At 38.6% G+C, this 24,470-nt stretch overlaps 2 protein-coding genes and 1 non-coding gene across 4 annotated transcripts; 1 reads left to right on the forward strand and 2 right to left on the reverse strand.

Annotated features, from left to right (window-relative positions):
• The first annotated feature begins 10,708 nt into the window (after nt 1-10,708).
• On the forward strand, nt 10,709-13,835 carry LOC122015261 (probable serine/threonine-protein kinase PIX13). 2 transcript variants are annotated; one of them, XM_042572054.1, is made up of 7 exons: nt 10,709-10,888; nt 10,958-11,082; nt 11,418-11,797; nt 12,510-12,645; nt 12,801-12,940; nt 13,019-13,142; nt 13,260-13,835. In XM_042572054.1, exons 2-7 carry the CDS (start codon nt 11,022-11,024, stop codon nt 13,700-13,702), a joined length of 1,284 nt encoding a protein of 427 aa, XP_042427988.1. In that variant the 5' UTR covers nt 10,709-10,888; nt 10,958-11,021; the 3' UTR covers nt 13,703-13,835. The 2 variants fall into 2 exon arrangements, with proteins under 2 accessions (XP_042427988.1, XP_042427987.1); XM_042572053.1 differs by lacking the exon at nt 10,709-10,888 and having other exon boundaries at nt 10,933-11,082.
• A 2,790-nt stretch (nt 13,836-16,625) lies between these two features.
• On the reverse strand, nt 16,626-19,341 carry LOC122015260 (pentatricopeptide repeat-containing protein At2g17670-like). Its single transcript, XM_042572052.1, has 2 exons — nt 17,832-19,341; nt 16,626-16,971 (listed from the first exon to the last, which is right to left on the reverse strand). Exon 1 carries the CDS (start codon nt 19,235-19,237, stop codon nt 17,849-17,851), a length of 1,389 nt encoding a protein of 462 aa, XP_042427986.1. The 5' UTR covers nt 19,238-19,341; the 3' UTR covers nt 16,626-16,971; nt 17,832-17,848.
• Nucleotides 19,342-20,328: 987 nt separating this feature from the next.
• Nucleotides 20,329-20,484, reverse strand: LOC122018137. Its single transcript, XR_006121603.1, has one exon. It is a non-coding gene; the product is annotated as a U1 spliceosomal RNA (small nuclear RNA).
• Between the last annotated feature and the right edge of the window lie 3,986 nt (nt 20,485-24,470).

Here is a 24,470-nt window from a genome sequence, read left to right on the forward strand (position 1 = left end):
GTAACTAGATCAAAAAATAAAATCCTAATAAAACTAAATACAGCTCCTGCTGTATTTATAATACAATCATGCACACACAATAAAATACCCTTGACATATCCAATGGTCCAATCACACACATAATAACTATAAGCCATAATAGTTAGATCCTGCATCCACAAAGTTAGCACATCCTACTATTATCCTACCTAAATTATGTATGACATGTGCATAATTAAACTAATACCAAATACACAGAGGCAAAACCCTAGCTCTGATACCAATTGTTGGTTGCTACTCGGAAAACCTATCGGTTCCACTGTACAAAAATTTTATACAAAGGTTTGAACCTTTTCCTAGCTACCATGTGTTCTTTTAAATTAAACTTGGATCGCCTGTGGAACTTGACACGTTTGATCCTAAGTTTAATTTATTTGTTCTTTTAGGTTTAGACTTGGATCTCCTGCAGAACTTAACACGTTCGATCCAAATCACCTAGGTCACAAAGTTGATTAAATATTAATTTCCAAATTTTGCTTCCAGGACTGCATGGCGAGGCACATGGCCTTCTTGGATATGGGAGCAACCACCACCGCCTAGACAAAGCCTCTTAAGGAAAGTTAATATTTAATTTCCTTAAATAACTCTACGTTAACCAAAAAGAACAATCGAAGCACAAGTTCGAAAAAAAACAAAAGAACACAACATCGAAAACTAATTCGAAACCTAGAATCACATGCCTCTTGTATTTGGTATTTTTTTACAAAGAAATAAAACTAGTGTGATACGGAAAATAATTACTAGTTATACCTTTCTTTTTGAACTTTCAATGACCTCTTGATCTTCTACCGTATTCCTCTTCTAACCTCGGACATTGTGTGGGCAATGATCTTCCGAGATGAGAACCACCAAGGCACCTTCTTCTTCCTTCCTTCAAGTTTCGGCCAAGCAAAAACTTCCAAAGGATGAAAAACTTTTTCCACCAACCAAGCTCCAAGGGATGCAAGAAACAAGCCTCCTTTCTCTCCTTTTCTCCAAGCTAGATCCGGCCACTTCTATGTCTCCAAGATGTGATGAAGTCTCGGCCACAAGAAGGAGAAGAGAGAAGGGGAAGGGAAACCTCTAGGGGCCGGCCACACCTAGGAAGAAAAGAGAGGAAGAAAAAGAATAGAGTCGTTTACCATGAAGGCTCCTCTACCCCCTCTTTTATAATCCTTGGTCTTGGCAAATAAGGAAATTTTAATAAAAACTTTCTTAATTCCTTTTCCATGAAAAAGGAAAAATTATTTAATTAAAAATAATTTTCTTTTCATAATATCAATGGTCGGCCACCTCTTTCCCCAAAACAAGGAGAGTTTTAATTAAAACAAGAATTAAAACTTCCTAATTTGTTTCTGGAAATTTATAAAAATTTCTCCAATAATTTTTATCCCTTCATGATTGGTTAATAAAAAGGAAATTTTATAAATTAAAATCTTTCTCTTAAACATGTGGATAATTTCTAAAAAGGAAAGTTATCTCTAAAAATTAAAATCTCCTTTCAATCTACAAATAAGGAAAGATATTAAATCTTTTCTTAATCTTTTATAGAAACTAATAAAAGAGAATTTTTAATTTTTAAACTTTCTTTTAAATCATGAACATGATTAAAAGGAAAGTTTTTACTAAAATTAAAATTAACCTTTTAATCTACAAATAAGGAAAGAGATTTAGCTCTTCTCTTAATCTTTTGTAGAATCTTATAAAAGGAAAGATTTAAATTTTTAAACTCTCTTTTAAATCATGTTATCCACATAAGAAAAAATTTTAAAATTAAAATTCCTTTTTATTTTAATAGGGCTGGCCACCTAAGCTTGAGTTCAAGCTAGGGCCGGCCACATGAATTCACCCATGAACCAAGCCATGGCCGGCCCTAGCTTGGTCTCCAAGCTAACTTGGTCAGCCCCTATAGGATGGGTAAGAAGGTGGATATAGGTGGGTATAGTACTCTATAATTAAAAGGCTACGATAGGGACTGAGAGGAGGAATTGGTTTTGGTCTCCCGATAAAATTAAGCATCCCATGTTCGCCCCGAACACACAACTTAATTTTATCAATAATAATTCATTCCACTAGAGAACTATTATTGAACTACCGCACCATTCCCAAATTACATTTTTGGGCTCCTTCTTATTATGAGTGTGTTAGTCTCCCTGTGTTTAAGATGTCGAATGTCCACTAATTAAGTGAGTTACTGACAACTCATTTAATTAATATCTTAGTCCAAGAGTAGTACCACTCAACCTTATCGTCATGTCCGACTAAGTTCACCCGCATGGTTTAACATGACAATCCTTATGAGCTTCTCTTGGGGACATTCTCAACCTAGATTACTAGGACACAATTTCCTTCTATAATCAACAACACACACTATAAGTGATATCATTTCCCAACTTATCGGGCTTATTGATTTATCGAACTAAATCTCACCCATTGATAAATTAAAGAAATAAATATCAAATATATGTGCTTGTTATTATATTAGGATTAAGAGCACACACTTCCATAATAACTGAGGTCTTTATTCCTTTATAAAGTCGGTATAAAAGAAACGACCTCTAATGGTCCTATTCAATACACTCTAAGTGTTCTAGTGTAATTATATAGTTAAGATAAACTAATACCTAATTACACTACGACCTTCCAATGGTTTGTTCCTTTCCATCTTGGTCGTGGGCTACTGTTTATAATTTATAAGGTATTGATAACATGATCCTCTGTGTGTGACACCACACACCATGTTATGTACAATATAAATTAATTGAACAACTACATTTATCATAAATGTAGACATTTGACCAATGTGATTCTTATTTTTAGATAAATGTTTATACCAAAAGTTAGGCTTTTAGTATACATCCTAACAAGTGGGACACCAACAGCAACCTTGCTCACAGGATTTAGCCACAATCATCAATGAAATAATTAAATACAATAGCACTTCAAGCACTCTAATTTTCTCTTTTATTAGAAATCTGCAGGTTTCTGATTTAATGAATTGATTCCTGCATTCAAACTCACTATACACCTCCCCCACAATTAATCCTTTATCATCTTGCAAAATCTAACTCATCAAATATTTCAACCAAAGCTTTCAATTAAAGAATGACAAGCAAAGATGATCAAGGATTAAAGTACTAGATGAGAATGTATAAAGAAAATTGTGAGGAAAGGAATTGGAAAGTATGAAGGGAAACAAAATTGACAAAATCCTCAATTTCCATGCATACCAATGTTATTGTGACTTTGAAAAGAAACTAAGCAAGTTCTAGAGTTTCAATTGCTATGAGTGCATGTCACACAAAAGAGAATAATAGAGTATAGGCTTGTAGTGGTCCTCTCTAGGTATTTTCATGCAATCAAGCTCAATTGATCAAAATGGAATCCACCACCAAATTAACCAATACCATGCAAGAAAAGCATCCAATCATTTTAAATGACCTAAAATTGATGATCAAATTTAAGAAACTTTTACTATCTTAAAATATTACTTAAAAAATTCCCATGGAGACTTTTATTCAAATGAAATGCTATATACTAAACAAAATGCAAAGAATGAAAGCAAAATGTGGGACTAAAATGCAAATATAGGAAAATGAAACTAAGGGAATATATAAAGCAAAAAGAAACAAAAGCAAGGAACAAACTCCCCTTAACTCCGGGCGGTTGAAGAAGATTAAGCAAAAGAAGCCACGCCGGAAGTGGAGTATCCTTGGTTGCACTCAATTTTCTTTTATTCTTCATTTTTCCATCAAAAGCTTTTTCTGGAGGTCTGAGTCGGTTCAGTTCAAGCATCCACTCCGGAAGCTTGTATTCTCCTACAACATCATTAAAAGAAACAACCTCCCACAAACATGTAGGGTAAAAATATAGGAGAATATTAGTTTTGATAGAAGATATGTCAAGAAATGAATCAAAACTAATAAAAATCAACAAATGGTACCTTTATTGAATTTTCTGATATATCACAAAAAATACTCACATTGTCATGTTGATAGGTACCAGGAGTGGTGATTGTTCCCTCCTTCTCATCAAGATATGGCTCAAGCTCTTGTTCTGGTAAATGTTCAGGTGGTTGTACAACTTCATGTAGTGATTCTTGGGTGCTTGGCTCCAAAGCACAAGTCCCTACACTTACATCTTCAACTCTTGGTGATTCTTGAGGTAATGCTTCCAGTAAGCATTCCCCTACACTTAAATCATCTTCAAAAATATGTTCAGAACCTGAATCACTAACAACATCTTCAACAACAAAATCATTAGGATCAGAAATTTACATAATTACATAATTATCACAAAAAATACTAGAAAAATCATGTGAATTAATGGAAGTAGGGTCAGGCCTGACAGAATCGCTACTTTCCATCTCTCCATTGGAATTTCGTGCTTGCAGTTGATTGATGGATGATGCAATCTGATCTAACTTATTCTGTATGTTCTGTATCCTTGAAAATTGTTGCTCTTGATGCTCATTCATTTGTTGCATGATCTCCTTGAGTTTCCATGTTGACTCATCCATTTGAGGGTCATTTTGTTGAAAATATTGTGACATAAAATTTGTTGAAACTTCTTGGAACCCATATGAACTCTGGTAAGTTGGATATGACTCAATAAATTGTCCTCGTGCACTTTCATACCTGAAACATGAATTATCCACCCAATTAACATTAAAACCATTAGAAAATGATTCATACCTATTTTGTTGATCCATGCTTGGGTAAAACTGATACTCAGGTTGAAAACACTGATAATTCTCCATTCCACCTCCAAAATTATGAAAATATGGATCCATGCTTAAGAAATCTCCTGTTCTTCACTACAACACTAGCAAACAAAATTAGAAGATTCAAAAGCATAAAGTGTCAAATACATGATAATATGAACATAAAAGCACTTAAAAATTCAGAATTAAATCAACATGAAAATACAAAAGAGAAATAAGGAATCAAATCCAATCAAGATGCTAACCAAATAAATCAAATCCAATGCACATTCTAAAAAAAACACACACTACTAGTTATTTTCCCCGGCAACGACGCCAAAATTTGGTGTCAGCCATTTGCATGTCACGTGGCACATCAAATTAATTAATATTGAAACTCATTAAAATTAAAACAACACGTGTAGTAACAAGTCCCAAGTCATATTTTTCCAAGGGTAACTAGTAAAATGTGTGAGTATTCTAGAATTGATTCAAATTGAAATTCTAATAAAATCACTAATATAATCTGAGAAGGATTATTTTCTTCTAAGCAGGATCCAATTTCTTCTCATCAAATGAACAAAAACCAAATTTGGATTCTCCATTCATAATTCAGTAACAATAGATCTAATCACCAATCAAACATGTAGAAACTAAAATAAAATTCCATTCACCTTTATAATCGACATCATCAATTAAACTCACATGCTCAAACCAAAGAATGTTGAATAATAGTAACAATCAAAAACTTAAGTCCAACATTCAACACCTTAAACTACATATCCAAGTGACAACAGATCTAATGTAAATATCAAAGTCAAGCTAACTAATTAACCTCAACTAAACTAACTAATGTTAATCAGATTTCCTACTACAAATCAGAAACTAATTTGCAAACGAATTGAGAAGTTTAACAAGATTTAGATTGCAATTACTCTACAATATCAGAATTATAAGTTAGAAATCAGAACTGGGTTTTGCAGCAAAGGAATTCAAAGAAGGAACTGCAATAAACTAAAACAAGAAGAAATGATAAGGAAAATTAATCAGATGATCTGATCTAGTTTGAGCACAATTCAGAGACAAAAAATAAGAAAACTTAAACCCTAGCATTCCACAATCCCAAACCCAAAACTCAAACCTCAACAATCTGCCGTGAAGCAGAGATACTATCTGAAACCTCCCATCAAACACCCAATTACTAATCTCTAGCTCCCAACTATTACCAGGTGATGTTCATAGCTCTTGGAAGCCTCCCATCAAGCTCAAATCTGACTGGTATTCCCATTCAGCTGAAGAACAGAGGATGAATCTGTGATTCGCAAACCAACTCGATTGATCAGATCGAGCTAGCCTTGCTATGGAATGACGATCGGAAGATCAGAAACTCCAAGAAACCTCCCTCGAAGCTCTGGTGGACGCGAAGATCGCTGATCGATAAACCTCCCTCTTTTAGGATCGCGATAGTGAAAAAATCCAAAATCACGCCAAGAAACCTCCCTCTGGCACTCAATGATCTCGGAAGATGGACGCCAGAAGCTCGGAGATCGTCCTCGTTGAAAAAGAAGAAGAACTGGATCTGGAATTGAGGAATGGGAGCTGCGGTCGTCGAAGATGATGAACAGTAGCAATTGTCGCGGAAACGCCGAGCCCAAGTGTTCCTGTAGCTTCTCGCGCATTTTAAACCCTCCTCAGATTTGATCCGGCGGCTGAGAATCATCGGGGCTTGATCAACGGTGGAGATGTCTCAGATCGGAATAGAAAGCTCTAGATCTTCATCAACAGCTGAGATGTGCTCCTCATTAGGTTGGATGGGCCAGATCTTCAACGGATGGCCTAGATCTACTTAATCTTCAATGGACGGTCCATAATGCTCCAAGGTTTGATCGCCTCATTTAGCCCTTGATCTGAGCCCAAATGTGATCTGATTTGATCGGGTCTATGACCCTTTTGATGTCTATAAAATAAGAATCAAATATTAGCATCAAATACCATAATTAAAAGTCAATTTGCAATTAAGTCCAAATTCAAATGTAATTATGAAATATGATGTAAATGTGAGATTAAGCTATAAAAAAACCATTAAAAATGTGCATTATGAATCAAGATAATATATCCAAAATCATGGTTATCAATGGTCATCAAGTTCTTATGACAAAACATCGTGTGTCGGTTCGGTGTTCCTTATAAGCTTGTCTTGGATAATGGAAAGTAGTTCCAAGAGTAGAAGATCTAAGAATGGTGTTCAAGTTATGACATTCCACACGCATTTACTTCTGTGGCTTATCCTCAAAGTAATGCTCAGGCAAAAGTCACCAACAGGAAAATTATTCAAGGATTCAAAACCAGGCTCGATCATAATAGGGAAAGTTAGGTTGATGAATTACCCAGTGTATTGTGTGCTTATTGTACTACGCCCCGAGAGGCTACATATCTAGTGTATGGGGGAAATGCAATTGTATCGGTGGAAGTGGGCATGGAAGTCGATCAGAGGCAATTGTGCGAGGAGGATAATTTCAGTCAGCGTTTTATGGAGCTTGATCTTGTCGATGAAATCAGAGATAAGGTATCCGCTCGGCTGATGACGTATCAATAGCGAATGAAGCAAAACTAAAATCGAAGGGTTATCCCCAGATTTTTTTCACGTTGGTGATTTAGTTTGGAAGTAGATTAAGCCTGTCGATGATGTTAGTAAATTGAAGCCACAGTGGGGGAGACCATACTAGGTAGTACAAAAGCTTTCTTTGGGCTCTTACTATCTCCAAGATGCAAAAGGAAAAAATCTGAATCGACCATAAAGTGTCAATCATTTATAGCCCTATCAGGCTTAAGGGTATGTCTGTAATAAATTAATGTAACTTGTTAAAAGTTTATACTCAATGAATGCCGACAAATTCAAGTAAAAAAGGCTAAGTTCCAGATTTTCATGCTGAACGGCTGAGTTATAAGTAAACTTGCTCTCATAACCAAGTTCCAAACTCTCGTGCCTAGCTGTTGAGTTATAAGTAAGTTTGCTCTCATAACTAAATCCCAGACTCTGGTACCTAGCTGTCGAGTTATAAGTGAGCTTGCTCTCATAATCAAATCCCAGACTCTTGCGCTGAGCAATCGAGTTATAAGTAAGCTTGCTCTCATGACCAAGCTAAGTCCTAAACTCTCATGTCAAACGGTCGAGTTATAAGTAAGCTTGCTCTCACGACTAAGTCTCAGACTCTGGCGCTGAGCGATCGAGTTATAAGTGAGTTTGCTCTCACGACTAAATCCCAGACTCACACTGAGCAGTCGGAATATAAGTGAGTTTGCTCTCATAATCAAGTCCTAGACTCTTGCGCCAAGCGACCGGGTTATAAATTAGCTTGCTCTCACGATCAAGTCCCAGACTCTTGTGTCGAGCTATCGAATTATAAGTGAGCTTGCTCCCATGACTGGGTGCTCTCATGGCCACCCAGTCGGGAAGTTTAACAGATAAGTCCTTTTTTAGAAATGCTTTAAAATTCGTACATAAACAATAACACTATAAAAAAAAGATCTACATCTACAGATGCAGGTACACAATGCTATGCAATTTTACATATTGATAGTCACTGTTCATTCTACTCGACTCGATTACTGACTTGAATGTCAGAGCCTTCTTGCAATCAATATTAGAACTACCTCCCTAGTCAGTCATCTTCTCCGCTTCCAGTCAAATTTACCTTCCTATTTCATTCAACTTATTCTAGTTTTCTTTGGTAGAATAGTCGAATACGAACAACTGAAATGGTTGTCCCAGGAAAGGTCTTTTTCGATCATATCTTTTTGTTTTATGATGTGTTTTTCTTTCTCAGAATCCGTATGTGTTTGTTTGTGTTATGATGGTGTATCTAATTTTCTGCTCCCATTATCAATTGATTAATCTAACTAATATCAGCATGTGTGATGTGGTGGATCTCTGACCTACCACATCAGCATATGTGATCAAAGACTCACCATTTAAATCCCCCAAGTATGAGAAACAACCATCATCTTCTCGATTAAACATGCACTAAATCTATCTGACAACTAGAACAACAAACCATTTAGAAATCCAAAAGTTAATACCCAATGGTTTGGTGAACAAATGATGACAAAAGGTAAATACGTTCGCCCCTAGCGTTCCTGTCAACCCGCTCCCAGAGTCAATACGGAGGAATAATTTGGTAATGGTTTGGTGAACAAAGATCAATAGTGATGTTGTGGTAGAAAAAAGATTTTGGCACAAACCTTAAATCCAAGATCTTCAAAGATCCTAATCCTTATCCCAATATTCTTACTCTGGAGTTGAAGCACTCAAAAACTGCTAACACTAATCAGCTACACAATCCAATTTCACAACAATAATCAAATTGTGATTAATCACATGGAAAGGGGAAAATATTATCTCCAAAAAAAAAACTTGAAACCAAATCGACCTCTAAGCACTGAGCCTAAAGAAATTTTTTAGGACCATTTATTCTCCATTCAAACCTTAATTAAGGTAGAGTGCCTCGATACAACTTTGGGCTCTTTATAAATTCAATAAAATAGTCAGAGTGTGTAAACTGTTCTTAGTTTAAGCAATTGGTTAAAGGATTTTAGGGAACTTGAAACATTCTTATAGTTTCTTGAGATTAGCTCACCAGATGTGTTGAATAAGTGAATGGAGAAGAAATGAAAGAGGAAAGAGATTCCATTGTGAATGAGACTTTAGTCCCACATTGAAAGTTTCAAGGTAATTTTGTTGGTTTATATTGATTCACATACATTGAGATTGTGAACAAATGCATGGGGAGAAACTCTCTCTCACGCGTGGGTGCGCAGGAGGGGTGCAAATTCAGGGTCCGAATTTGCACTGAACCAAGTTAACTCGTGTGCGAGCGCGACTTGCGCACACGAATGCCGAACCGGTCGGGGCAAAAATTTACCCAAGTGGATGTCGTGCAGCTCTTGCTCGTCGGAGTGTCTGTGGTAGCATTTGGGTACCACTCAGCTCGTCGTGACCATCAGTGCTTGGTTGGATTCACGGTCGGTCGTTGTATCCAGAAACTGCGAATCGCAGGCCTCGGTCAGCTTGCCCGGTCGGTCTCTTTGTCCGACCGACATACTTCTCTGCCCACTCGATATCTTCACCTGACCTGTCTCGGTGGGCCTGCTTCACCCGACCGCTCCTGCTCGGCTTATCTCCTCACTACGTGATTGAGGTTGGAATTTAGATAAAAATCAACTCCTACTGGCAGCCTGAGATCATCTGCTCATGTCAACTTAACTGTAAGTTGAATTTAAATTTTGTGTAATTTTAAATTCAGTTAAGTCCTTAAAATCTTCGGTAATAGATTATTTATGTCCAATAACATGTTGTATGAACTTATTTGAATTTGTAGTTATTTGTTAGATATAAACAGCTTTGAATTTTACCGTAATCATATCATCTGAGCAAAGTATTTATTAGTCATTTTCAACAGCCGTATTGTCTTACATTCGACTCCAATTCATATAGAGTACATATTTTCTATAGTTGATGTGGGAAGCAACCAAAAGATGACACCCGGAAACAACCACTCTTTGAGGCCGGTGTTCAAAACATAGTCAACCAAACTACAGTTAACAGACTATAGGTATGAAAATCAGACTAGACCATGAAACCAAACCGGTTGAAAACTAGTCGAACCGGCAGGTTATTATCGAATTGGGAGATTCAGTCGGTTTTGTAAAACTCTTCTAGTCCATGGCATAAGCTACTCGCGGCCGATGGTAGAATAAAATTGCTTGAGGCTTGCTAGCAAACAAGCCTTGCTTATGGTGTTGCTAGAAGAGCTCTAGTGTCACCGTCGACTATAATATTTATTTTCGACGACTATTGAGTTGCCGAGAGCATGAAAAATGATATTGTGAAATAGAGTACGAGTTTAGTTGTATAATAATATTGTTGGAATTTAGCCGTCCCTCAGTCTTCTCCGGCCTGCCTTCTAGTCTTGTTGGGAGGACTCTGTGATGTGAACGTAATCATTTTTTTTTAACGAAAGGAAGCACGATGACTCCACCCTCGGTCTCCTCGACACGCCACCGTCGTTGGCAACTGCTGGGAGAGTGTTTCATGCGTTCGCGCTCTCCCCCCTTCTCGCTTTGACTTTTCTACCGTCATGTCAAAGATGAAGCAAGCCATGACTCCAAGTCCGGTCAATCCTTCGCTGCATAAATTCTCACTTTCCATGTTCCCTCCCTCACAGCTCCTAATCGCAGAGAAACAAAGAAGCGTCTACTAGAGAGGAGGAAGAGGCGGAGGTGGAGAGAAGAAGGCAGGAGCATGGGGAACTGCTTCGCGTCTTCTTCTTCAACTCCGGCAGATATCTCGCCACCAAGTCCAGGTACTGCTTCTTCTTCAAATCCCTAATTTCGCCTCTTGAATCAATCCGCTTGGATTCCCTCGATCATTACGCGAGTCGCAAAAGCCTCGACTTTTATTGGTTTTATGGGGATTTGAGATATTCATCTTTGCCATCGAAGTCGCCTTTCGGATGCTTTTTCTCTTTTGAAGATTTGATTTTAGCTGGATCGTTTATGTCCCCTCCCCGAATCACTCTGCTTGGATTACACAAATTGCATGAAGTTCCTGCCGTCGCCGTTACCGAAATCGAAATTTCCCCTGTTTCGATCTATATTTGAAATCTTGCCTCGAATCTGAAGAAAATCTTTCGCGCAGGCCCGTCGTCGTCGAAGACCGGCGGTGGCGGCAGCAGCTTGACGACGACCGGGAAGCTGTCGAGCCTCGGCAGCAGCACGACGACGCTCGGGAGGTCCGCCTGCAGCGGTGCGAGTGCGGAGGAGGCGGTGGCGTTGCCGTTGCCGGAGGAGGGGCGGATCCTGGAGGTGCCCAACCTGCGGGTCTTCTCCTTCGCGGAGCTCCGGAACGCCACCAGGGGCTTCCGCCCGGATAGCTTGCTCGGCGAGGGTGGGTTCGGGCGGGTGTACAAGGGTTGGGTGGAGGAGAAGACGCTGAATCCGGCCAAATCCGGCGCCGGCATGGTGGTCGCCGTCAAGAAGCTCAACCCAGAGAGCCTCCAAGGCATCGAAGAATGGCAGGTCCTCTCTCTCTCACACACCAATTTTTTCAATATGGCCCCTCTAATGGCACTTATTATCATATGCTTACCTCACACTTTTATAGACATTGTTAAACTGTCTCTATAGTACGTCGGCACTAATACAATTAACATCAGTGAGGGAAAAATAAAATATCCTCAAAACTTTAACTTAAAGATTGACGTACAATTTGGACAATTTAATTTTACATTTAGAAGTCATATAGTTAAAAACTTTTGAAAGTTTAGGCATTTTAACATTTTAAATTTTGATAGGTGTTTTAAAAAGTAGATTTAATTTTATTTTTAAAATTTTTTCCACAAGTTTTTTTCCTTTTGAAACAAAAAAAAAATATTATATTTTTTTCCCATAGCCATAAAAGTCGACCTTTTTCAAACTTAAGGCTCGGTCAATGAAATCTCCATCGGCGCTAGCGAACCCTAAGATAGTGAATTTATACGCAAGGAGATAAAAAATAATAATAATTTTCGATGTGCCATTGACCGATCCCCTAATAGGAGGGTGTGAATCAAAACAATTCTCAAACTCTTAGAAAATAAATTGAAATTCACTAAAACTCAAGGGGCTAAACTGCAAATGCTCTATGCAGGTACCGATGCCCTCTGAAACTTGCCGTGACGTGTATTCATTGATTTGAATTCGTAGTCAACCGCTTTAGTATTTGACAAATCAAATTGACTTTGCTTTACAGTCAGAAATCAACTTCTTGGGAAGGCTTTCCCATCCAAATCTCGTCAAGCTCTTGGGTTACTGCTGGGAGGACAGGGAGCTCCTCCTTGTGTACGAGCACATGCCAAAGGGCAGCCTGGAAAACCACCTCTTCAGAAGTCAGTAACAATTATTTATTTACTTGAAAAGATTCTCCCCTTTGACTTTTTGTTCCCTTAAAAAAGTCAACGCCATAATCTTGAGCTGACAGTCAATTTAGTAGTTTTCTAGTTGTCACTGCTACTGGTGATTGCCCATGATATGCATTGTGCAGGGGGTGTCATTGAGCCCCTCACTTGGAAGTTGAGGCTTAAGATCGCGATCGGGGCAGCGCGGGGCCTCGCTTTCCTACATGGCTCGGAGAAACAGATCATCTACCGGGACTTCAAGGCCTCTAACATCCTCCTTGACACAGTGAGTTTTCCAACAATGCACACTGGCAAAGAGGCCAGATCGAGCTGTGTTACTGATTTTGCAACGCTTCTGGTGCAGAACTACAACGCGAAACTCTCCGATTTCGGCATGGCAAAGATCGGCCCGACGGGTGGGAATTCGCACGTGACCACGCGAGTCATGGGCACCTTTGGCTACGCTGCCCCCGAGTATGTAGCCACAGGTATGCAATTGAGCACCGGAATTTCAATACTAATGATCATCGACATGTGTTTACGAATTACGATAGTTGAGATCAGTTACATAGTTTTGGCTCGGTGGTGATGGCTACGATGGTTAGGTCATTTGTACGTGAAGAGCGATGTGTATGGATTCGGAGTGGTATTGCTCGAGATGTTAACTGGCCAGAGGGCGCTTGACATGAATCGGCCTATAAAGCAGCAAAATTTGGTGGAGTGGATGCGACCCATGTTGGCCGATCGAAGAAAGTTAGCCCGACTCATGGACCAGCGCCTGGAGGGGCAATACTCATCCAGGGGGTCATTCCAGGCTGCACAGCTCGTGCTCAATTGCCTCGCCGGCGACCCCAAGAGCCGACCGTCCATGGAAGAGGTGGTGCTGGAGCTCGAGCACATCAAGGGCATAAACGCGAGATCGAGAGAAGGGACAATCGGCAATGATACTCCTGAACATACGACGATGGTGGGTCATCGTCGAGCTGGTGGGCAAGTTCCGGCACAGAGTCGATCGCCGGGGCAACCTTACCATGTCAGAGCAAGATGAGAATTTACATTCATATTTCATATATATCCGTGTGTATAGTGATTTAAATCTACAAAAATTTGGTTAAGGTATTAATGACTCAAATTCATTGTTTGTCATTGATAATTAAATGTTAATGAATAGATTTAACAAATTTAAAGTCTTTGTTAAACGCTATAATATATTTTTTAAAAAAATCTCACTAAATTAAAAATGCCATTTTAACATTAAGATATTTTAATTAGTATCAAATATAAAAAGATATTTTAACAATTAAAAGTATATATTTTACAATAATCACTAGTAATTAATTCACAAAACTAAAATATCTTTTTTATTCATAAAACATTTTATCGGACAAATTTAAAGTAAACTTAAATGTAAAAAAATAAACTAACTAGTAATTGTTTCATTCAATTAATTAGTATGTTTTATACTTTATACCAAAGAAGAAAAATAATTAAGAGATGAGAAAGGGTTAAAAGAATTTGCACACTCAGGAATTTTCTTAATATTCTGTATAAATTAATTAAAATAAAATTAGTAATAAAGGAATTTTTTTTTATAAAATAAAGTAGTTTCTTGGTCTCCGCCACGGCCACGACCTCCACAAGTGGGTTTGCCTTTGTTAATCTTGTTTCGTTCCAAGTCGATATGGCCATATAATGGTTTGTCTTGACACATGGTTTCTCGATTCATGGTGTCAATACGTGCTTGAACCCGATCATCTCATCAGCAAGTATCTCTTCAAGACGATTATTCAGAAATGGTTAATGATCCTGTACCAAGATTCTCGAGGACAATTCAACGATAAATTGACACATATGTTGACCACTATCACTTCCGCTAAAGGAGAGTATGAGAAACAACAGGTCAGTGGAGAATTGTGAAAAATGTTGATTCCCTCCTGTAAATATCCTTGTTTCCTCATGACGATTTAGTGGTTACCACATGAAATATTAGTATCATATTTATAAAGACCTTTATACTTTTTCAGTGAACCCTTCACTTCATATTAAATGATTGCATCTCTTGGGCTGCCTGAATTGCGGAGGCGATCATTGTATTGTTTTGTTTTCGTCCTGTTTTAATTACCATGAACCCACTATTAAATAAATACGAGGAAGTATTCCATTTTGCTTCCTTGACTGTTCTTCTTCCCATTGAATTCATATGCAATAATTACCGAGGCATGATAAACGAAGTACATTGTGCTGATCAGATAACATAATGTCGAACAGCTTTGGAAGAGTGCTGATTGAGGTCAAGACATATTTAATTGAATTGGCTTCGCTTGTAAATGGAGGTGTAATCATTGCCGAGTGGAAGAATATTCCATTTCCCAAATTTCATATTTATAGTTGGCTTGTCGACAGGTCGTTGTTCCGTCGGCTGACGGGTCAAATGACTGATGAGTCAGCCTTCAAAAGGGAAGATTACTGGAGAGAGGATTATCTCTTTTGATTTTGACCTCTCCACCTTAGATGTTTAATTTAAACCGGCCACGTGAGTCTTCTTATTACCACTGTATCAGTTAAGAAGAATGAGTATTTGACAAAAGATAGAAAAGGGACCTCCTAGGCCATCATTCCAAGTAAACAACCCACATTCCCTCCCACCCTTCGAAGAAACATAGTTTTTTAGTCTAAGAAGATTTGCATTGGACTAGAAAGAAACTAGTCATTTCCCGTCTAAGTACTAGAGCCATCGCAATCTTAAGTACTAAGATCCTACCTTGTGGCCGAAAATTATTAGGGGACAATGACTCAAGACTTAGAAGAACATACTTTAAAAAAAGGATAAATTTATTTAACCTCATTGATTAACCTTAAGATGATCGGCTCGGTTCCATAAAATTTTTTTTATTGACCATCAGAATAAATCGAGAAATGCATGTGATAGACATCCCAAATATTCAACATCCTTTAGTTACGTGCTCCATTTAGAGAGAAAATTTTACAAATATACCATAATTGAATATCGAATCACGGGTACTTGGATAATAACCTAGATATCCTACTATGACACCATAACTCCGAGGACGAGAAGAACATGCTTGAGCTTGTAGCAAAGGAAACTCTAGTCAGACTGCTAACCTTATTCCAAAATGGGTTAGGGGGCATACAAAGATTCATATGCAAAGTGTATCCACATATTGTGATTATGTCCAAGGGCTGAAGCTAAAAGAGATCAGTTATCATTTTCGGAAGACTCAATTACAAGACTACGGGCAAAGCGTTTCAAGGAAGCACCAAATGAACTAATCAAAGAACATTGAGTGGACTATGAGCAAAGAAAGACTAAGATAATCCCAACTGCTAGTTGTGGCCTAATCCACGTAATCGGACATAACTATCCATGACTCGATCGCACTTAACGAAAGAACACTAATAAGTACGAGAACTCGTTCATGCATGAAGACTTAAGTATTTTAGATTGTTTAATGAAACATACGACTTGAGACTCTAATTGTGCATGCATTTATTTTATTTTGGGTTCCTAGATAACTTACATGAGACATGACACATTGGGACTCTAATTGTGCATACACTTATATTGTACTTTTCCTTATTCACTCCTATTATATAAAGGAGGGATATCTAATACAAAGCAACCTAAATTTTGATGAAATTGTGTGCTCTCTTAGTTCTTGAAAGGACTTTAATTTTTGATGAAATTGTGTGCTCTCTTAGTTCTTGAAAGGACTTTCTGAACTTATTGAGTTTACTCTTGTGACGTTCAACCCATCGAAACTTATTACCTCGGATATGACGTATCTTTCCTTCATAGACTTGGTTTGTATTAATTCTTGGTTACGGGTCAAGACTCATACTCTTGTCATCTAGTACTTGAGGCTCTATCCATATTTATCTCGGATTTTATCACATTTATTAATGGGGTTCGTATCAGATTGGTTGATCAGAGTATTTAGTGTGTCAATCGATACCAAAACAAGAAGTTTTATTAGCGCCGATCGGCATGAAACAAAATTATAACCTTATTTGTAAGAGCAACAGGTAGAGTAAGAAATTTGATCACCATACTTGTCCTAAGACTTTGTGCATGCTGGGTAGGATAGAAGGGAACAAAATGAAACCAGGCAAAATAGAGTTTTTATCTCTGAAACCAATAGCGATAATAAGAACTAAGAAAAGACCTAGGCAGGGACCCTGCCTCCATCCTGCTCACAGTTTCAGTAGAACGAGGGCGAGCGGTGGGCAATGCACTTCCAGCAGCAGCTCCACCACTTCTATCGGTGCCTAATATCACAAGGCCTCCGCTGCATCCACCTGAAAAAACAAAAGATGGTAATTTGGGTACACCAATCACTATCTCACTGTGGACATCGATTATTATTGCTATATAGGTCGTATGACTACTTGAGCGGTCTCGTGAAGCTATTCTCATCAATTTTTATTGGAATTTGTACAAATATCAAATCATGCATTTGATGAGTACTTGCAAATACAAAACCGTTTAATAGTGTATGAATTCTCATATTAACATTATGAAACAAGTATAGAATAGAGGAATACATACAATTAGATATCAGCAAGGTATGAGTAGCTCAATTTTCATAGTATGTACCCTTTCAGTTACCATCTCTATTCTCTAAATTCAAACCAAGAAATGATAACCGGCACTAGGGTTGGATCAACTTTTCTTGATTTAAAAAATTCATACAAGGTCAAAATTTTGATAAGAAATGATCCGGTTGGACCTCATTTTGACTACTATTCATATTTGCATTCTATAAGCAAACTCGCACTCTAAATCCGCTAGTTCATAGTTCATTTGTAATGATAGTAAATTCAATTAAGGTGGATTCAAAAACAACAAAATACAACTGCATACTTATATGTGGCTGCATAAACTGAGTATACAATGCCTAGAACAATCATGAATGTCTTCACTACATGCTCTACTTTGAGCCAAATCATCCTACTCAAAACATGATATCTTTTTCTCAAAACAAATGACACAATTATTAGTTTTGACCATGTTTATGTTGTCAAACAGTAAAATCATTTACTTGTTCATAATGTAGAAGAAAGTTTATCATACTAAATTACGGATATCTTATCATGCATAAGCCACAATAAATAAGTGCTGGGGATAATAACTAGAAGTGAGAGTGAAGAGAACTAACCAATGAGTGCTTGTGAGTCACACTTTTGTCTTGTTCAGTGACTTGAGTGAGCTTTCCAGTGCCATGTATGCTGTCACATCTGTTGAGCTCTTACTCTGGATTGCATAATCGAACACTTCGTATGCTTCTGCAATCTTATTTGCACGGCAGAGGGTCCTCATGAACGTCGCGTACGATGCATTCTCGAGCTTCATGCCCTTGGTAATCATCACTTGGTAGAGTTGAACGGCATTGCTCAAGCACTTAGCCTTGCAAAGGCCCATAAGCAATGTGTTGTATGTGCACTCATTGGGAGTGCATCCCTTCTCCTCCATCTCCCCCAAAAGCTTAAGGGCTCCCAAGGCGTCTCCTTTCCTGCACAAGCCATTCATGAGCGAGGTGTAGGTGACCACGTCGGGGAAATGCCCCATCTCCGCCATTATATTCAGGAATTTCTTGGCTTGGGCGAGCATTCCGGCCTTGGAGAGTCCAAAGACGAGGGTGTTGAAGGTAACGAGGTCGGGCTGAATGCCTTCGTCCTTCATCTTGTTGTAGACCTCCATCACTTCTCCGCATTGGTCCACCATGCAGTAGCCCTTCATTATGACGTTGTAGAGGTAGCAGTCGGGCTTGAATCCGGCGTCGGACAGCAAGGAGAGGAGCCGCGTGGCCTCGCGGAGGTTCTTGCCGCGGCAGACAGCGTCGATGAGGTTGGTGTAGGTGACGAGGTCCGGGTGGAGACCGGCTTGGCGGAACTGGTCCATGAGGGCGTAGACGGAGGAGATGGGGCGGAAACGGGCTACACGGCGGATGAGGTAGTTGTAGGTGAAGCGGTCGGTGACGGCGGCGAGGGGGCCGCGGATGAGCTCGCAGGCGTCGTCGAGGCGGGAGGCGGAGAAGAGGGCGCGGACGGCGAGGTCAGCGGAGGCGGCGTCAGGGGGGAACCCGGCGGCTGACATTTGATCGAGGAGAGGGGAGAGTTTGGGGGCGGAAGGGTGGAGGCAGGAATGCCCGATGAGGACGTGGAAGGCGGAGCGGCCAAGCTCGGTGACGAGGCCAGAGGAGGAGACATGGCGGAAGAAGGCGAGGGCGTCGGCGGGGGAGGCTCCGGCGTTGCAGAAGGATTGGATGATGGAGTTGGGCTCGACGGGGGAGGAAGATGTGAGAGTGTCGAAAGCGGAGATCGCGTCGGAGAGGAGAGGGGAGCGGAAGAGGTGCTGGTAAGGGGGCGGCGCCGGAGTGGCGACGGTGGACGGTCGCTTGGAGGTATTCCGGGGCTTCTTCTTGGGGAAGGGCGTGCGAGGCGGAGGGGAAGGGGAAGGGGAAGGGGAAGGGGAAGGTGGAGGTGGAGAGAGAGAAGGGTTGGGCGTGAGGAAGTCGGAGGGGAGCCTTGTAACGTAGCGGAGACCATGAGGGAACTTCCCCATGAGTCGGTTTCGGGGGGGAGAGAGCTCGGAACCGACGACGGCGAGGTGGAAGAGGAGGGTTTTTTTTTAGGGTTTTGATTGACCCAGGGGCAGACTGCAATATGGGCCGATTGGGCACATGGGCTTTAAACAAGTCGTTGCCCAACTGTTCTTCTGGTCCTGATTCCTAATATGGTTAGTTTGAAAAATATTTAATTGGCATTTAAAGTTATCGAGTTTAAGTTGAAATTAATGTTCAAATAAATTTAAATTATTTTGAATTATAATTTGATTCTCATTGAATGATGATTTGAACCATTCAAATTGAATTCGAGTTTAAATTTTATTTTAAACCAGGTTCGAGTTAAAATTATTTACATTTTTTAAGATTTGAATAATTCACATATTTTTCAAACTTGAATTAAAAAAGGCTTGTGATTTTCCTTTTAGAATCAATTTTATTTTTCAATATAATTATAATACAAATTTTATTTTGAGAATTATATAAGCATAATCCTACTATTATAAATTATAACATCCACTCTCCCGACTTAAAAAGATGGTAAATTAATATCCTTCCAAAATATAATAGAGATAATTGAGCTAGGTCATAGACTTTTTTATCACCCATAAATCTCGTCATGATAATTTAACCGGATCAATTAGAGGATTGAATAAACTATAGAGTATCTTGTGATTTTGAAAATATTTTCAATACAAATATTTGATTCATATTTAAAATTTAAATATTTTGTTCCAACTAGCCGCTTGCTAGAAGAATTCAAATTGAACTCGTTTATTTATTGTTCACAACTTTGATTTTGCTTAATGCAAGCTAAACTAAACTCGAATTTCAATTGAACTATGTCTATTTATTGTTCACAATTTTAATTTTGTTCACCTTGAGCACGATACAACAGTAACACTTTATGGATTCATAGAATATCAATAAAAAGAAAGATGGTTCATCTTCAAGATTAATTGGTATGAATACCTACATTAACAAAAAAAAACAACTTTGATTTTCTTTTAAAATCAATTTTATTTTTCAATATAATTATAATATAAATTTTATTTTAAGAATTGGATAAAGTTGTGCAAACACGTAATCCACGGTCACAAATTATGAATCCACTGTCACAAATTATGACATCCACTCTCCCGATTTAGGAAGATGGTAAACCAACGTCCCTCCAAAGTACAATGGAGATTATCAAATTAAGTCATATACTTTCTTGATCACCTATAAATCTCGTCTAAATAAGTATGGATCAATCTATATGTTCATGTATTTTAATAGCAACTTTCACAATTTCGTTCTTAGTATATTAGCAAGGCGGGACTAACTTAAAGTCTAGGAACTTCATCATGTTAGTTTTACGGGAGTCATGGATTTATAAAATGAGTCAACCCTAAAGTCACTTTAATTTTTTCTTCACTTAACTTTTCACATACAAATAAAATCTCTTTAAAGAGCCTTTATAGGCAATTTAAAACAATAACTAGAAGGAATCTATTTAACTCCCCCATCAATTCAATCCTTCACGTTAATATTTTTCAATTCATTCAAGTTAAAAAATAACCTTTTCTATTTACGAATTACGAGCAAGGTATATACTCTCATTTGCATGTAACTCAATTCTCTTTCCTTTAAAATGTCACGTACTCCCTTCTGTCTTCTGCATATAAGATTATGTTAATTTGTAACTTTTCTCTTTTACATGTTAGATGATGTTAGTTTATAAACACCAACATCAATCAAGGTATATGATCCTATTTAGAATCTAAGTCAGACGAGGTCAATGGAGATAATATTAATATTGACGGAGAGACAATTTTGACGCATCCTATGTATGCACATCAGAAAGACGACCCCCCCTTTTCTGGGACCTTCAAAGGCTGTGGCGGAAAAACCGATGGACACACTCATATAGGCACATGGAGCGTTAGAGACCAGAAATCAGGGAAAAAGTCCCCGGCGCAGATCCTCCGACACTCAAGTCAAGTTCTTTTTCCCCGGAAGAACAGTATACAATGGAAAAAAGAACTATTGAAGACGAGTGCATATGTGTGCGTACCTGGTCAAGGAAGAGGACCTTCCTTTTTATATGACTTCTGCATACCTGTTGAGTCTGACCACTGTCAAAGAATGTCGGGTGTCAGGACCTGTCGGGTGAGAGAGGATGTACGACAACCTCCTATTGGTGGAAGGAAGGTTCCCCTCTCAGAGAGTGGCAGACCACTGGAATATTCCCTAGTGTATGACAGTTATTCTTTGACAGGAGGTTACGATTCCTTGACATTGTTGTCGCTTAGTGCTTTCCGCCACGCCCGGGTGCAGCTACAGATAGCTCGGGATGATCGCTCAGATGTATCACCAGGATTGAACCTTGATGAGGAGGATGAACTGTGGTGAACTGACCGAGTTTTATATGAGACTATGACAAGTGATCCATCTTTCATGATTTGACCGTTGAAGAGCCGGTCAAGAGTTGTCTTAGTAAAAGTACTAGGATCATCTATAAAGCTTGAGCTGGGGAGATCCGATTAGCAAGGGGCAGGTTAGGAACTAGTCAAAGCTTCGTCTTACGTCTCATATCTGGGGGCATGCCCTGCCTATGACCGATCAAGAATTATGCGGATCTGGGGACCTACCCAGCCTGTGATCGACCAGGAGTTATACGGTTGATGATGTGGAGTGGTCTAACTCTCATCTTTCCTTGACTGTTGAATGTCACGTCCTCTTGACTATTGACTGTCACGCCCCCTTGACTTTTGACATCCTAGTCTTATCGGGCTCCTCCTTTACACACCGTATCACAAGTCTCTCCTCCAAATCTATTCGAAGGAGGCTCAAGTCCAACTAACTAGACCCTGACATGCTTGTGACTCAACCTGTATACAAGGGACTGGCGGGTGGTTGACTATCTTTGCAAAGACTGAAACTTGTATCACTGTCCCAGTGCTTCTATTGGCTCGGTGACGGTGGCGATGTATGAACAGATGAGGGCAAAACAAACACTCATGTTGTTGACAAGTGCTCGCAAGAGCTATGCTTGCTTATACCTCATACTAGGGCGAAAGTCTGTAGCCCGACCGAGTGATCGTTAATCACGAAAGCATGCTTACTTATTGTTAGAATGTATACTAAAAGCCTAGCTTTTGGTATAAACATTTATCTAGAAATAAGAATCACATTGGTCAAATATCTACATTTATGATAAATGTAGTTGTTCAATTAATTTATATTGTAGATAACATGGTGTGTGGTGTCACACACAGAGGATCATGTTATCAGTACCTTATAAATTATAAACAGTAACTCACGACCATAATGGAAAGGAACAAACCATTGGAAGGTCGTAGTGTAATTAGGTATTAGTTTATCTTAACTATATAATTACACTAGTACACTTAGAGTGTATTGAGTAGGACCATTTGAGGTCGTTTCTTTTATACTGGCTTTATAAAGAAACAAAGACCTCGGTTATTATGGAAGTGTGTACTCTTAATCCTAATATAATAACAAGCACATATATTTGATATTTATTTCTTTAATTTATCAATGGGTGAGATTTAGTTCGATAAATCAATAAGCCCGATAAGTTGGGAAATGATATCACTTATAGTGTGTGTTGTTGATTATAGAAGGAAACTGTGTCCTAGAGATACTAGGTTGATAATGTCCTCAAGAGGAGCTCATAAAGATTGTCATGTTAAACCCTGCAGGTGGACTTAGTCCGACATGATAATAAGGATGAGTGGTACTACTCTTGGACTTAGATATTAATTAAATGAGTTGTCAGTAACTCACTTAATTAGTGGACATTCGATATCTTAAACACAGGGAGACTAACACGCTCATAATAAGAAGGAGCCCAAAAATGTAATTTGGGATTGGTGCGGTAGTTCAATAATAGTTCTCTAGTGGAATGAATTATTATTGATAAAATTAAGTTGTGTGTTCGGGCGAACACGGATGCTTAATTTTATCGGAGACCAAAACCAATTCCTCCTCTCGGTCCCTATCGTAGCCTCTTATTTATAGAGTACTATACCCACCTATACCCACCTTCATACCCATGTTATAGGGGCCGGCCAAGCTAGCTTGAGGATCAAGCTAGGGCCGGCCAAACCATTGGTTCATGGGTGGCCGGCCCTAGCTTGAACCCAACTTAGGTTAGTTTAATTAAAAATTTTCTTATGTGAAAGATATAATTTATTGAAGAGATTAAAATTAAAATATCTCTTTTATAAGTCTCTACAAAGATTAAAGAAAGAGATTAAATCTCTTTCCTTATTTGTAGATTAGAAAGGATATTTTATTTCTCTTCTTTATAAATTATTCACATGTTGAAAAATTAAAATTATAGAAATTTCTTTTTATAAACCAATCATAAAGGGAAAAATTATTGGAGAATTTTTTTATAAATTTTGAGACAAATTAGGAAGTTTTAATTAATTAAAACTCTCCTTGTTTTGTTTTTAAAGTGGCGGCCATTGTGTTTAAAAGAAGAAAATTGTTTTAATTAAAATAATTTTTCTTTACATGGCAAAAGAATTAAGGAAATTTTGTAATTAAATTTCCTAATTTGCCTAGGCCAAGGAATATAAAAGAAGAGGTGAGGGTGCCTTCATGGGAATAACCTCTATTATTTTTCCTCCCTCTTTTCCTTGGTGTGGTGGCCGGCCATCCTCTACCTTTCTTCCTCTTTTGTGGTGGCCGAAACTTATCTCTTGCTTGGAGTTCTTGTGGTGGCCGGATACTACTTGGAGAAGAAGAAGAAGAAGGAGAGAAAGCTTGTATCCCTTGGAGTTTGGTTGGTGTTTTGTTCTTCGTCCTTGGTGAAGCTTCTTTGTGATTGGCCGAACCTAGCTAGGAGAAGAAGAAGGTGCTTGGTGGTTTCTCATCTCGGAAGATCGTTGCCCACACAACGTCCGAGGTTAGAAGAGGAATACGGTAGAAGATCAAGAGGTTTTTCTACAAGGTATAACTAGTAAATTTTATTTCCGCATCATGCTAGTTATTTATGGAAATAATACCAAATACAAGAGGCTTACGTTCTAGAATTTCGAATATGTTTTTTCGAAGTTGTGTTCTTTTGTTTCTTTCTTTTCCTTGTGATTTGATTGTTCTCTTTGGTTAACCTAAAGTTATTTTAGGAAATTAAATATTAGCTTTCTATTAAAGGTTTTGTCTAGTCGGTGGTGGTTGCTCCCATATCCAAGAAGGCCATGTGCCTCGCCACGTCAG

The sequence above is a fragment of the Zingiber officinale genome, chromosome 8B, assembly GCF_018446385.1.
Source record: "Zingiber officinale cultivar Zhangliang chromosome 8B, Zo_v1.1, whole genome shotgun sequence".
Taxonomy (NCBI): Eukaryota; Viridiplantae; Streptophyta; class Magnoliopsida; order Zingiberales; family Zingiberaceae; genus Zingiber; species Zingiber officinale.

Bases quoted from the DNA above. Each gene is read 5' to 3' on its own strand.
- LOC122015261 (XM_042572054.1), top strand. From the start codon at position 11,022: ATGGGGAACTGCTTCGCGTCTTCTTCTTCAACTCCGGCAGATATCTCG. The intron at 11,083-11,417 runs GTACTGCTTCTT...TCTTTCGCGCAG, and splicing joins TATCTCGCCACCAAGTCCAG to GCCCGTCGTCGTCGAAGACC. The intron at 13,143-13,259 runs GTATGCAATTGA...TACGATGGTTAG, and splicing joins CCCCGAGTATGTAGCCACAG to GTCATTTGTACGTGAAGAGC.
- LOC122015260 (XM_042572052.1), bottom strand. From the start codon at position 19,237: ATGGGGAAGTTCCCTCATGGTCTCCGCTACGTTACAAGGCTCCCCTCC.